This window comes from Bos indicus, chromosome 19, assembly GCF_029378745.1.
Source record: "Bos indicus isolate NIAB-ARS_2022 breed Sahiwal x Tharparkar chromosome 19, NIAB-ARS_B.indTharparkar_mat_pri_1.0, whole genome shotgun sequence".
Lineage (NCBI taxonomy): Eukaryota > Metazoa > Chordata > Mammalia > Artiodactyla > Bovidae > Bos > Bos indicus.
Window position 1 is genome coordinate 59,186,979 of NC_091778.1, and position 14,416 is coordinate 59,201,394.

The 14,416-nt window shown below is 58.0% G+C and overlaps 1 protein-coding gene across 2 annotated transcripts in view; it reads left to right on the forward strand.

Moving 5' to 3' along the window:
• SDK2 (sidekick cell adhesion molecule 2) overlaps positions 1-14,416 on the forward strand; it is a 264,962-nt gene that overhangs the window by 226,873 nt on the left and 23,673 nt on the right. The window contains exons 34-38 of one of the 2 annotated variants that reach the window (XM_070774156.1): positions 1,485-1,541; positions 2,869-2,970; positions 3,126-3,241; positions 9,840-10,026; positions 12,840-12,977. In XM_070774156.1, the coding sequence (XP_070630257.1) occupies positions 1,485-1,541; positions 2,869-2,970; positions 3,126-3,241; positions 9,840-10,026; positions 12,840-12,977 (600 nt within the window). The remainder of the gene's footprint in view (positions 1-1,484; positions 1,542-2,868; positions 2,971-3,125; positions 3,242-9,839; positions 10,027-12,839; positions 12,978-14,416) is intronic. The other variant, XM_070774157.1, reaches the window with a different exon arrangement.

Here is a 14,416-nt window from a genome sequence, read left to right on the forward strand (position 1 = left end):
CCCCTGCCGCCCTCCCCTGTGCGCACCTCTCACCCCGTCAGGTTCAGTCACCAAGTGCATGCTTCCTTAGCACTTCACACGCCTCCGGACACTGGGGGGACACCAGGGAACAAGACAGACAGGGTCCCTGCACTCTCAGAGCTTGCAGGCTGGAGGAGGAGCCAGGTGCTGGAGAAGAAAACCCTGGTAGGGGTGTCTAAGACTGCTGGCATGACCGTTGTGAAGGGCATATTCCAGGAGAGCCTAAAGCCGGTGTCAGAAAAGAGGTCCCAGGGGATGCCCGTGGCGATGGCCCTGATGGATGATTCCAAGTCTTAAAGAAGCAGGGGTGGGGGGACCTGGCATGTGCAAAGGGCCTGAGGTGGGAAGGACTCAAAGCCAAGCCTGGTCGTGTCCCAAGGGCAGCAGTCTGGCCCCTTCTGGTTCCTCGGGGAGGTTACTGTTCTGCCCTGGGGTCCTCAGAGCCCAACCTGCCTCTGCAACTGGAAAGAAGACGCGAGAAGCCGAGTAGAAACCCCAGAGAGTCATTCAAGCTAGGGAAGGACGTGCCATGCTTTCGGTTAGGATGGTTACTTCGGGGACTTGAAGATGACGGCTGGTGATGGGCAGGGGGCCCAGGTAGAGGCGAATACGGTGACGTAGGGGAGAGCGGGAGGTTGGCCCCGAGGCAACAGGCTTGGGATGGAGTCCAGCCAGTCTGGGAAATGGCGTGCTGTGGTCCACCCCCCACTGATTCATGCTGGGGACGGGCAGGGGTCGCAGGAATCAGTCCCCAGATGGGTGGTGGGACCAGACCAGAGACAGGTGGGAGCGGAGGAGCAGCTTAAGATCCTCTTGATCCGTCTTGACACTTCCTTCCATCCTTCTCTTAAACCCTCTGTGCCCTGTCTTCCAGAGGATATTAGTAGACAACAAGATGATTGAACGTGGAGCCAAGGAAAATTAATAGAAAAAAACTCAGAAGTAGCTGATCCAACAGCTTGCATTCTTCTTTTTTTTTTTCTATCTTTTGGCAGACATGTGCTGCTGGTTGTGTTTTTATAGGCCTGTGTATAATACAGTCATATTTCCTAGTAGTAAAATGGCTTCTGGTTCATATGAGGAAATTAACGACACCGCTCCATCACGGCAGGAACTCAGCCTTTAGACAAGGGCCCAGAGGGTCCCTCAGAACCGTCTCCATCTGGGGGTACTGGGCTCCCAGGGGCTCCTGGTGCCCTGTGACCTCCGGCGGGTGCACGCCAGGGTGGGGCAGCATCGTCCTGGGAGCTGTCTGCCCCCGCCCCACCCCGCTCCCGCCCCGGCCCCTAACTCAGGAATCTGGAAGCCCCTTCCCTCTGCATGTGTCTTCCCATCCCGCCTCCTCATCGGGGTCTCTGTGGCACGGTGCGTGTGTGTACTAACCTCCTCTGTCTGCTGTCTCCCTCCGGCCCCCTCCGCACCCCACCCCCCGCCCCAACCACCCCCCTGACCCCACCCCATAGCCTTCTACTCCATGCGGAACCTGAGCCGGCCCAGCCTCACGCAGTACGAGCTGGACAGTAAGTCCCCTTGCACAGCAGCTCCCCAACGGGCCAGGCCTTCCACGGGGAGGGGAGAGGGGCCTCCGAGGACGCCTGCCAGCAGCCCAGGGCTGCACCCACCTCAGGCTGCTTGAGGAAAGGCGCCTCCCTGCACACACGTGACTTTCCTGAAATGCACAGAAAAGCAGGGACTCTCCCAGGAGGGTCTGCCCCAGCCCTCATCCATCAGGACAGAAGAGAAAGGAAAATGGCTTTGGTCTTATGATCTGGGGAGCCGGGGATGGTGACAGGGGATCCACGGTAGGACCCGGTGGTCCCGCTGGTTGGATGTGTGGGGGTTCACGCTGCTGCCGCCGCCCATCTCATCCATCAAAGGCACTTGTCAGCTCAGCTGTTTTGCCCACTGAGTTCGACCCTGAAGTGAGCAGAGCCCCTTCTTCACCCAGGGACCAGGACAAGTCCCTGGCCAGTGCCCCAGCCCCCCGCCCTCACTCTTTCCCTAACATCCCACAGGGTGTTTAGTTCTCCCGAAGACCCAGAGCCTTGAGCCAGGGGGCCTCCCGTTAGGGGCCCATGTTAGACTGAGTTATTCATCTCCTTCCTTCCTCATGGGCGCAAGCCCAGGGCTGTCAGGGTAGTTAGAACGCCCACCTGGGGAGGGGGAGCAGAGAGGAGCCCCCCAGCAGGCACAGTGATGCCCCCCCAGGTGTCAGGCCCATTTTCCTGCAACTGCGCCCCTCTCAGCTTCTAAGTGTCTCCCCCCAAACACCCCAAAGTGAGTAGAAACAGAGGGTTTCTTAGCACCAAATTCATATCCAATAAGCCCCTCTCTCTAAGGCTGAGCCCCGCCCCCATGTTGAGAGTTGGTTTAGGGAGACTGGGGGGGAGCGGGGGGGATGGGGAGGAGCTGGGAACCTGGCAGGCCTGTGACCAGGGTACTAGGACAGGCCGGGAAGAAGCGGCCTGGTTTAGGGAGACTGGGGGGGAGCGGGGGGGTGGGACGAGCTGGGAACCTGGCAGCCCTGTAACCAGGGTACCAGGACAGGCCAGGAAGAAGCGGCCTGTGACCCGGCGCGGCATTCACACCTGTTGTCCCAGCGTGAATGTCAGTAGTGCCCCTTTCGATCCTAAAAGCCTCCGGGATGGTCGCATCCTATTCGGGGTCCCAGGGATGAGCCAAGGCATCCCCCACCGCAGGGGCCGCCCCCCCAGCTATTCCCTGTCCTTTCCTGGGCCTGCGCTCTGGGGTCCAGGCTCGCAGGGGAGCGTCATCTCAGCCCCCTGCAGCCTCCGCCCTCCATGACGTGAGCTCTGTGTCTCTCTACTCTCCGACTGTCACCCCCAGACCTGAACAAGCACCGGCGCTACGAGATCCGCATGAGCGTGTACAACGCCGTGGGTGAGGGGCCCTCCAGCCCCCCGCACGAGGTCTTTGTCGGGGAGGCAGGTGAGCACTGCTGCGCTTCCAGCCCCCTCCCTCTCCGGTCCTCCCCCGCCCCGAGAAGCCCAGCAGGAGGGGGTCTGGGATCTTGGGGCCCAGCCCGGCCCAGCGCCTCCTCCCTGGGGGCCCCCTGCACACTCGGTTCCCCTCTCGCCCCCCAGTGCCCACGGCAGCGCCCCGCAACGTGGCCGTCCATGGCCCCACGGCCACACAGCTGGACGTGACGTGGGAGCCGCCCCCGTTGGAGAGCCAGAACGGGGACATCCAGGGCTACAAGGTAGGGGTGCTTGGGCAGGGAAGGGGGTCCAGGGGACACAGGGTCCGGCAGGGCTTGGGAGGGACCCAGGTGTGGTGAGGGGCAGAGGTCCTGGGTCTACACTGGCTCTCTTGGCTGTTTGCATCCAACCCACTGAAATACACGCAGCTGGAGCAAAACGCTACCCATCCTCCCGGCGTCCCCGGGGCAGGCGGCACTCAGATGCTAGAAACTCGGGCCACACCCCAGCTTGTACCATCCCCACAGCTTCTACAACCCTTGCCCAGCCCACCAGCTCCCAAAGCCAGTGTGAGACCCCTTGAAGTGGTTATTTGGCCAACTCTAGTTACAGTATGTATGCTAACTGAATGGCCAGTTAGTGAAGAACCACTGACAAGGTCTTGGAAATCTCTGTTTAAAGTTATTTCTAGATTTTAGACAATGACGCATGTTATGACAGGATTCTATTTGTCTCTGGTATCTGCTAAGCCCTTTAGAACTTCCCTGGTCGCTCAGATGGTAAAGAATCCACCTGCAAGGCAGGAGACCTGGTTCGATCCCTGGGTCGGGAAGATACCCTGGAGAAGGAAATGGCAACCCACTCCAGTATTCGTACCTGGAGAATCCCATGGACAGAGGACCCTGGCAGGGTAGAGTCCACGGGGTCACAAAGAGTTGGACATGACTAAGCAACTAATATTTCAGTGTTAGCTTAAGACTCCTGAAAGCCTGTTAAAACTGGTAGAGTATAATGATTGTACCCATTGCACAGATGAGGAAACTGAGTCCCAAGTTAGTGGCTCAATGAGGCTCACTTGGTGAGTCACCAAGTTAGTGGCTCACCAAAAAATCTGGCAGCAGAGCATCAAACTCCAGGTCTGCTGGCCCTCACCCTGTAGGGGGTGGGGAGGAAGCACTGGGCACACAGCCACTCGGATGTGCTTAGTCGCTCAGTTGTGTCCGACTCTTTGCGACCCCATGGACTATAGCCTGCCAGGCTCCTCTGTCCACGTGGATTCTCCAGGCACGAATACTGGAGTGGGGAGCCTTGCCCTCCTCCAGGGATTTTCCCAGCCCAGGTCTCCCTCATTGCAGGCAGATTCTTTACCGTCTGAACCACCAGCCTCTGGAGGAGGTGGCAGCAGTAATGGCAATAACGATGTGCTGCTTGGCTGGACACTCAGCCTGTGGCCGTGTCTGAAGCCTGGCTCCCACGCCAGCGTCCGGTGCCGCTCTGATTCCTGGCAGTGGTTTGTTGCTCCAGAGGGCAGTCCAGTGTAGCGGCAAGGTGGCGAGGATGGGAGCCACCAGGAGCGTCTTGGTTCAGCCCTGGTCGCACAGGCAGAAACTTGAGTTTCCACAAAGGCAGGGGCCTTGCTGGGTCCCACGGCTCTTGGAGACCCCACATATAGGAGTCTGGCTCTGTGTGGGGTGAAGAAGGCGGGAGCAAAAAGGAGAGACGTCTCACCAAGGATGCTCTGAAGATGGATGACGCTCCTGAGCAGCGCCAGCTGGGAGAACTAAATATTGCGCCCCTAGCATATGCCTCCCCAGGGACGACAGAGGAGCCTGGCGGGGCCTGCTCTAGCTTGGCAGACACCAGGCTGGGGAGATGTGAACACCTCCAGTTAATGCACGGTCCCCGGAAATGTGTGGGTGCCCAGGCGTGGTGCATCACACCGCAGAGGTCCACGTGCTCAGGGGAACATCACAACCAAGCAAGGACGCTGATGAGGGAAAGAGAATTGCCGCCTCTGAGACCTGCATTAGGACTTCCCTGGTGGTAAAGAATCTGCCTGCCAGTGCAAGAGACATGGGCTTGATTCCTGCATTGGGGAGATCCCCTGAAGAAGGAAATGGCAACCCACTCCAGTACTCATGCCTGGAGAATTGCATGGACAGAGGAACCTGGTAGGCTGCAGTCCATGGGATCGCAAAGACCAGACACGACTGAGTGACTAAACAACAATAACAAGCCCTGCATTAACGTCCATGCTCGTCGGCCTTAACGTCAACCATGAGCTCACACCACCAGCCAGTGGTCAGGCCAGGGTGAGCTGTGACGTGTGTGGGGGCAGGCAGGTCGGTGCAGCTGGCCTTTTCAGGAACGCGTGTTTATTGAGTAGTTATTTTGTGCCCGCTGCGTTCCCGATACTGAGATTAAATCAGAGACAGCGTGAGCTTAAACTGCAGGGGAGGAAGGCTAGTGACGCACAAAGCAAGGAGCAGCTCCAGCTGGTGGTGAGTGAAGCAGGTTAAGGGGCACGTTTGGGACTTTAAACAGGGTCTTCGGGAGAAGACTTAATGAGAAGCTGCCACGTGAGCAAAGATGAAGACGAGCCAGGTGTGAATCGTGTGGATCTGAGAGAAGAGTGTTCCGGAACAAGGGGACTGACGAGCAAAGGCCCTGGGTTCAGTGGGTGCTAGGCTCACACAACGCCCAGCAGAGAGACCCAGCATGACGGAGTGCATTACCTGGAGCCCTCTGAGCTTTGGCTGAATGAGATGACGGCCATGGGGGGCTTGGGGACAGAAGACGGACCTGGGTGACCTGGGTTTTTGAAGCTTGTACTGGCTGCTGCGTTGAAGGGAGTCTGCGTCGGGGCAAGTGCAAAACCACGAAGAGCTGGCGGCATCGCCAGGTGATGGGGGTTTAGACCAAGCAGTAGCTGTGAGAAGCGTTTGCTCTTGGTTCCACACGGAGGGCAGAGCCAGCAGAATTTGCTGATGAGCTGATCGTGGAATGTGACAGGAGGAAAAGCAGCAAGGATTTCCAAGCAGTTGGATACTGGAGCTTCCAGTTACAGAGCAGGAAAAAAGGAGGCAGTGAAGGTGGAGGGGGCCAGAGGAGGAGGCTCGAGACGCTTGTTGGATGTCCACGGGGAAACACTGAAGGGAGCTGGACACACGGGTGCGGAGTCCAGGGGAGAAGTTCCAGGCTGGAGGTGTGAGTGGTGAGCGCCTTCAGCACACAGATGGTACCGAAAGCCTGGAGATTAGACACGGTTAGATAGTGAACACCAGACGTCTGAAAACTGAGCCCCAGGACCAAAGTAAGTGATCGAATTCTCAAAACCCACGTGAAGACTGTGCTTTCAGGAGAGAGGAAGCAGATGCGCCAACCCTCCTGAGAGCTCAAGCAAGAAGAGACCTAGGAGGCAGTGATTCAGGGATGGGCAGACCACAGCCCATGGGCCTAATCCCGCCCACAACTTGTTTTTATAAATAAAGTTTTATTGGCACACAGCCACACCCATTTGTTTACAGATCACTTTTGGCTCCTTTCAAGTCACAAGGCAGAGTTGAATAACTTCCACAGAGACCGTGGGGCCTGCAAAGCCTGAAATATTTCTTACCTGGCCCTTTACAGGAGTTTCCAGAGCCCTGAATGATTACATTAAACAGGCCAAGTTCACAGGTGACTCTGATAACAAGTTCGGGGCAGGGGATGCCTGCTTGGAGTGGGTTCGAGAGAGAATGAGGAGAGGCAGCCAGTGGTGACATCCCTTTTGAGGAGTTTTGCTTTAGAGAAAAGTGACGAAATACAGTAGAGGCTGGAAAAAGACAGTCAACAGAGGCGGTTTTAAGATGGGAGGAATAACTCGTGTGTGTGCTGATAAAAACAGTTCTGGAAAGAGGAAGAATTTCGTGATTCGGGGACGAGAGGAAGCTGTGGTGGGTGATGCCCTGGAAGAGGTGACAGGGGCTGGGATTTAGGGCAGGAAGGTGGGGTCATCTCAGTAGGGAGCTGCAGGAGGGAGGCAGAAGGTAGGGACACAGCGAGGGAGGTGGTCCAGGTGGCGAAGGGAGCGTCTGGAGTCTCCCAGGATGGCTTCTGGTGCTCTCTGAAGGGCCCGAAGCTAGGAGCGGGGATGGGAAGGAGAGGCATGGAGCCGCGAGGTGCGATATTGCAGTAGGTGGACCAGACCAGTGTAGCACGGTTACCGGCCACTGGAGGCCATGCCCGTGAACTGAAAGTGTGACTTTCCTCCAGCGACAGCCAGCGATGTGGCGTGTGGGCTTGGACCTGACTTAACTGAGGCTGAAGACGCCTGTGATGAAGCCAGAAGGGGCAGGGACCCGGTGGTCTGTGATGACCTCGAGGGTTGGGAAGGGGTCAGTGGCAGGGAGCTCCAAGAGGGAGGGGATGTACGTTCACATGTAGCTGACCCTCATGGTTGGACAGCAGAAACTAACACAGCGGTGTAGAGCAATTATACTCCAGTTGTAAAAAGCGGGCCTGGAATTGAGAATAAGAGATAGAAAGTAGTGACCATAATTCATTCCCGCGCCTGTTCCCGTCTACAGACAGTGTTTATCCATCAGCAAATAGTTATTGATCACCAACAGGTGTGCCAGGCATGATTCTGAGTGCTTAAGACACAAGGGAGCCAAAGATGTGGGCGCTCCCGGGAGCCATTTCCTTGCAGACACCTGGCCACCTCCGGCCTGCACAGCAACCGGGCCGTGTGCCACCTGCTGGGGTGCTCAAGGCTCAGGTCCCTGGGCTGTTTTGCACAAATGACATTGAATCGTCATCTAACAGAAGTCTGCTGGATTCAGTATACGCGAGTCAGACCCACCTGCAGAGGGTGCCCATTTATGGATGTGAGGTGGCTTGGGTCCTGGACCCCCCTCCCCTGTGCCAAGAACGTGATGCCAGCAACCGGCACCCCCTCTCCTGCATCTTCACTTTTCTTGCTCTGAAACGTGTTCCATCTTTCGAACGCCTCTTCCTGACCTCACGTTGGCTTCAGCCATTTTTCCGGTTGGCCCCTTTCTAGCATAAACCCTCCCCCAAAACGTCTGTCCCCCTTGCCTCTTCCCCGTCTCTCTTGAATCCACTCCAAGAGGGTTCATTTATTTTTTCCAAACAGTGAACCCATGAACGAGTGATTCAATGAGGAACTATCTCAACTCCCACACATCTACCCATGTCAGAAGACTGGAAAAAGAAAGAAAAAGGGAGGGGTTAGAAAAATAACAAGGATTTTGTAGCACTGAGGCATCCTAACTGCCAGTTCACACATGCCGGGCAGGGACAGTTTTATTAGCTTTTTCTCACTTTTATGAGCTTTCTCCAGGCAAACTGAGAAATTGAGTCCAGAGCATGCAGAAACGCCTTTGGCCAGCAGGTGGTGCCAAATGCCCTCTAATCCCTGCGGCCTCGGGCTCCCTGCGTTCCCCGTGCTCTGGTCGCAGAGTTCTGAAACTAGGGAAGGATGCATGGCCTCATTCGCCACTAGCGAACCCTGCTGCTGCTGCTGCTGCTAAGTCGCTTCAGTCGTGTCTGACTCTGCGACCCCATAGACGGCAGCCCACCAGGCTCCCCCGTCCCTGGGATTCTCAACTCCCGGTTAATACGAAGTAGAGCCCTTCCTCGGAATCCTCAGGGGATTGTTTCATAGATGGCTCTCTGTATCTGCCAATACAACCCACCGCCGACCCTGTTGACTGATCTGTTGAAAGCAAATCCTTGTAGAAGTGGACCCAGGCACTTCAGATCCATGTAATTGTAAGCGCTGGGGAACTGCTGTGCTCCTGGACTAAAACTGCCTGTGGCCTCTTGTGTCTTCCTTCTTTCCTCTCCATCACGCTGGTCCTAGGAAGTGGGTGACCTTGACCTCGGCTATACAGAGGCTATACAGAAGTTATGCAGCTTCCCTGCAGCTTAGGGAAGTCACCTGCCCGAGTCAGCGGTACCCTGGGGTCAGCCCAGGCGTGCCCACTTCTACCGTGGGCTGTGCAAACTGCTGTGTGCCAGCAGCTCACCCAGGCCCTGCAGCCCTGGACAGCTCCCAGGTGGTGCCGATGGGTTGGCCCTTGAACCCACCTCTTCCCTGGGGTGGAGTCTACCTGCCCTGCACTCTGGATCCTCAGAACAGAATTGGTTTATACCTACAGTGACTATTCTGAGGGCTTATGTGCCTGCCATCAACAGACTCGGGCTCTGTGCCCTCATGGGGTTTACGGTCTAGCAGGGACTGAAGGATTGGCTGTGAAAACGAAGGTTCTGGAAGGGTTTGTAAAAGTGAGTGAAGCCGCTCAGTCGTGTCCGACTCTTTGCGACCCCATGGACTGTAGCCCACCAGGCTCCTCTGTCCATGGGATTCTCCAGGCAAGAATACTGGAGTGGGTTGCCATTTCCTTCTCCAGGGGATCTTCCCAACCCAGGGATCGAACCCAGGTCTCCCGCATTGCAGGCAGATGTTTTACCTCTGAGCCACCAGGGTTTGTAAAGCAGCTCTTAAATACTCCTATATCCTAGGCTTCCCAGGGTTCTTCCTAGGCAGAACCCGCCTGCCAATGCAGGAGACATGGGTTCCATCCCTGGATCAGGAAGATCCCCTGGAGGAGGGAATGGCAACCCACTCCAGTATTCTTGCCTGGAGAATCCCATGGACAGAGGAGCCTGGCAGGGTACAGGCCATGGGGTCGCAAAGAGTCAGACACGACTGAGCGACTGAACAACAAGAACAGTACTATTTCCTGGGTGACTCACCTGCCGTCCAGGCCTGGGGATAGTTCGAGCGGAGGTGTGCTGCGACCCTGGGATCAGGCAGGGGAAGGGGGAAGCTGGGTCATGGCCTCCCTCACTCTGCCACCTCTGTGCCCACAGATCTATTTCTGGGAGGCCCAGCGGCGTAACCTCACCGAGCGGGTGAAGACGCTTTTCCTGGCCGAGAACAGCGTCAAGCTCAAGAACCTGACAGGCTACACGGCCTACATGGTCAGCGTGGCAGCCTTCAACGCCGCGGGGGACGGGCCTCGGAGCACCCCCACCCGGGGCCAGACCCAGCAAGCAGGTGGGGGAGAGGCTGGAGGGGCAGATGGGGAGACGAGGGGGCCCACCTGGCACCTGGGCTCATGGGCGGGAGGAGGCAGCTGAGCGATGGGAGCTGGGTCCCCAGGCCCCAGGGTATGCCCTCCAGAGTGGCAGAGCACGGCCGCCCAGAGGGGCCTGGACGTGAGTGCTCAGAAGAGACGCGCTGGGACTTCCTTGATGGTCCAGTGGCCATAACTCCACGCTCCCAATGCAGGGGGCCTGAGTTCGATCCCTGGTCAGGGAACTAGATCCCACGTGCCGCAACTAAAGATTCTGCACACCCCCAAAAAGATCAAAGACCCTGAGTGGCACAGCCAAGACCCAGCATAGCCGAATAAATAAACACATCATTTTAAAAAAAAGAATAAGAGAGGCGCTATCCCCAGGAAGCCTTGGCCAGGCCCCCTGCATCTAGCCCTTCCTCCCCTTATCTTCCCACGGAAGCCCTCCTTGCCGACAGTCAGTCCTCGCCCAGCCAGTCCCCTTCTGCTCCCTGCCTTGCTCCCACCCGACTTGCTTTTATCTCCCCAGCTCTGATCATGCCACTGTTCACTTACTGAGCGCCTTCCCTGGGCCCGCGCTGTGCTAGATGCGGGGGACACAACAGCGAAGGAACCTGATGAGGTCCCCTCCTCCTAGCAGGGGAGTCGGCTGGTTACAAGCATCTAGAGGAATTAACCTCGGGTGGCAGGCGGTGTGAGCGGTCTCAGGGCAGAGGCAAGGGGTGGACAGATGGCTTTGGAGAGGTTGGCCTGTAGAGGCCCAGCTGAGTGGCTGACTCAAATCCGGGTTGAGATTTCAGTGGGAAGACAAGGCCGGTCACGGGAAGTCCTGGAGGCGGGGGGTGTTCCGAGTCCAGGGACCAGCAGGTGCCGAGGCCTGGAGGCTGGAGGGGCCAAGAGGCCAGAGCGCAGGCCGGGAGGCTTGAGAGACCGGGAGTGAGAGTCAGAGGGTAGAGGGCCTGGGGGCCTCGGAAGAAAGTCCGGCATTAATTCTAAGCATGACGGGCAGCCATTGGTGGGGATAAGCAGCTGGGCCACAGGATCTGGCTTATGTTTTTGAAAGATGGCTCTGGCTGCTGAATAGAGGACAGGCTTATGGGGGCAGGGAGGTCCTTTAGGAAGCTGCAGGGGAGCCCAGGGGAGGAGCGGGCGGGGTGCGAGCCCTGCAGCCCACACATGCAGGGCACCCCTCTAGACGGCATCACTGCCACTTGAGCTGCTGTTCCCAGGTGGCGCTAGGGGTAAAGGACCCTCCTGCCAATGCAGGAGATGTAAGAGATGCGGGTTCCACCCCTGCGTCGGGAAGATCCCCTGGAGGAGGGCATGGCAACCTGCTCCAGTATTCTTGCCTGGAGAACCCCTTGGACAGAGGAGCCTGGCAGGCTACAGTCCACGGGGTCACAAAGAGTCGGACACGACTGAAGTGACTTAGCACGAACACACACTCATGCGCCTTCTCAGGCAGTAGCATGCACCTGATCTTGTCGGAACCCCCGGATGGGCCCGTTTCACGATGAGCACAGGTGACCCGGGAAGTGAGGCTTCTCCCCCACGGTCCCCCACTGGTCGGTGCAGGGTGGGGGCGGGGTGGGGAGGAGAGGCTGGAGCCCCGGATGTCTGAGCTAGTCCTGGGCTGTCTTCACCGCTTCAGTCCCCTCCTTTGCCTGCCGTGGAGTTTCCTTCCCGTGGATTTGAATACAAGCCTTTGGGCCTAACCTCGCCTCTTTCTCAAGCTGCTGCTTCCCCTTCTGTCCATCATCTTTCTCTTAAAGAGACAGCGAGACCCCGAGGAGTCTGTTGCCAAGTATTGTCCTCCTCGGGTTCCGGCTCTGGCTCCAGGGATACTCCTTCCTCCGCCAGGCTCCCGGGGGTCTGTCTGCCTGGCCGCACCACACTCTGTCAGTGTCATTGGCCGGATGCGGACCCCCGGGAGCCTGAATGCTTCCGTCACCGAAACGGAGTGTTCTGCCTCACATCCCTCGCGCAGAGCGGAGGCAGGAAGGGCCTGTAGACCTGACCTCCCCACTTCACAGACGGCTCACTGACGCTGCCTCCCGGGCCGAGCGGAAGCCGACAGGATCAGCCCCGGCTCGGTGGGGAGGTGGCGCTGGACAATAATAGCCTGGCTGTACCCCGTACCCCCGCCCCCCGGAGCCAGCTCGGGATGCTGCAGGCTGGACGCTTCCCTCGCTTCCTCTCTGTCCTCCCCCTCAGGCCTCTCCCCTCCTATTGTTTCAGGCTCGGGTTCTCAGGCCAAGAAAATATCTTCCAGAGAGTTGACAGGTCCTGGTTCCGCTGCTTCAGCCAGCATGGTGTCTCTTGGCCATAATCCCTGGGGCCCCAGGACAAGAGAGAGGCCATGTCCATGGCAAGGCTGGTTGTTTAATGCCCACCTGATGCTCTGAGGCCCAGGCACCCCCCCTGCCCCCAGGGAAGGCAGAACATGATCTGGCACTACCACCCCCTCCCCCGCCTCCACCGCAGCGACCCCAGGGGTCCTGCTCTCAGGGCCAATTATCAGGAGGAAGCCTGAGTTCTCCAACTTTCTGAAAACAAAATCCTGTTTTCTCCTAGTACTTGGACCCTGACATTGAGAAGAGCGCTAAGGATGTCAGCAGGGAGGGGAGGGGCCCGGTGCCCTCTAGCGACCCCTCCTGCCCTCTCTTGCATGAAATCCCGCTTTCTTGTTTGTCCAGGGATCCACACGCCCCTGCTGGTTCCTCAGAACCAGACCCAGGGCTCTGAACTTCCAGAAGGGAGGAAACAAAGCCCCTCTGCTCTCTCCCTCCAGCCCCCAGCGCTCCCAGCTCCGTCAGGTTCAGCGAGCTGACCACCACCTCCGTGAACGTGTCCTGGGGGGCCCCGGAGTTCCCCAACGGCGTCCTGGAGGGCTACCGGCTGGTGTACGAGCCCTGCACCCCCGTGGATGGTGAGTGCAGCCCCCTTCCAGCAGGGCTCCCCAAACCTGCCCTCTGCATGGTTCCCCTCCATCGTCACTATGCAGAGTCCAAGCGATGAGCCTCTCCCACAGTTTATACAGTCCCAGTATAAACTGGAGACAGGCAGGGCAGGGATGGGGCAGGGCCAAGGTCAAACAGCAGCAAGTGGAGAGCAAACTGGAGCAGCAGCCCCGGCCTCCTGAGTTCTAGGAGAGAATTGTTAAGTATGTTCTCCCCGTCAGCAGATAGAAATGGGGAAGAAGGAAAAACACCTGGGCAAAATACGGCATCCCGAGATGGATCATGGAGACGGACCAGGGGCCTTCCCTGGGGTCCAGCAGTTAAGAGTGCTCCCAGTGCGGGGACCACGGGTTCCGTCCCTGGCCGGGGAACTAGATCCCACACGCTGAAACTAAGAGGCCACTGGCAGCAACTGAGATTCTGCATGCCACAACGAAGAACTGTCAGTTTAGTTCAGTCTGACTGAACTGCGACCCCATGGACTGCAGCACGCCAGGCCTCCCTGTCCATCACCAACTCCCGGAGCTTGCTCAAACTCATGTGCATCAAGTTGGTGATGCCATCCAACCATCTCATCCTCTGTCATCCCCTTCTCCTCCCGCCTTCAATCTTTCCCAGCATCAGGGTCTTTTCAAATGAATCACAGCCCACAGCCCAATAAATAAATATATTTTTTAAAGAATAAAAATTAAACAACAACAAAAAAAAGGCTAAAAATAAAGATGGACCATCCCCCAAGGTTCCATCCTACGTGTGATCCCTCAGCCTTAGGGACTCACCTGACCCTGAGTTAGTTCTTCTCTGCCTTTCGTGGGGTCAGGAACCCCTCTGAGACTCTGATCAAAGCCTTGGGGCCTCTCCCTGGGCAGGTGCAGAGGCCTGGGGGGGTCACTGCACCCCGCTGCTCTCTGGGAGCCTCGGCTCCAGCCCCTGGCTCTGCAGGTTGCCCCCTGCTGCCCTGAGCCCTGGTCCTGTGAGCAATGCTCAGAGCTATCCCCACAACCCCTGCCCTACACCTCCCTCCAGGCCCTGGACAGGACCCTGCCCACCTCCCAGGCCCCCCAGGGGCTGCCCCACCACAGCTGAAATCACTGCTGCAGAGTCAGAAAGGCAGGAAGGAGACTGTGCCCCGGGAGGCCTGTGCCCAGTTCCAGGGCCCAGTGAGGCCTTGGGTGTGTGGCTGGCCACCCCTCCCAGACCGCAGAGCCCGACCAGAACAAGGCTGAGCCCTGGGAGCTGAGCCCTTCTGGATCAGCCCAGGGAACACTGGCCCTCAGTCTTCCCACCCCCCACCTGCATGTCAGCAGCTCCCCAGGGCCTGGAGGGCCCCAGGAGGAGGAGTGGTCAGGTGTGGGACCCAGGAAAGGAGCCATTCCTCCCACGGAAGGAAGGAGAGGACAGAGGTCTT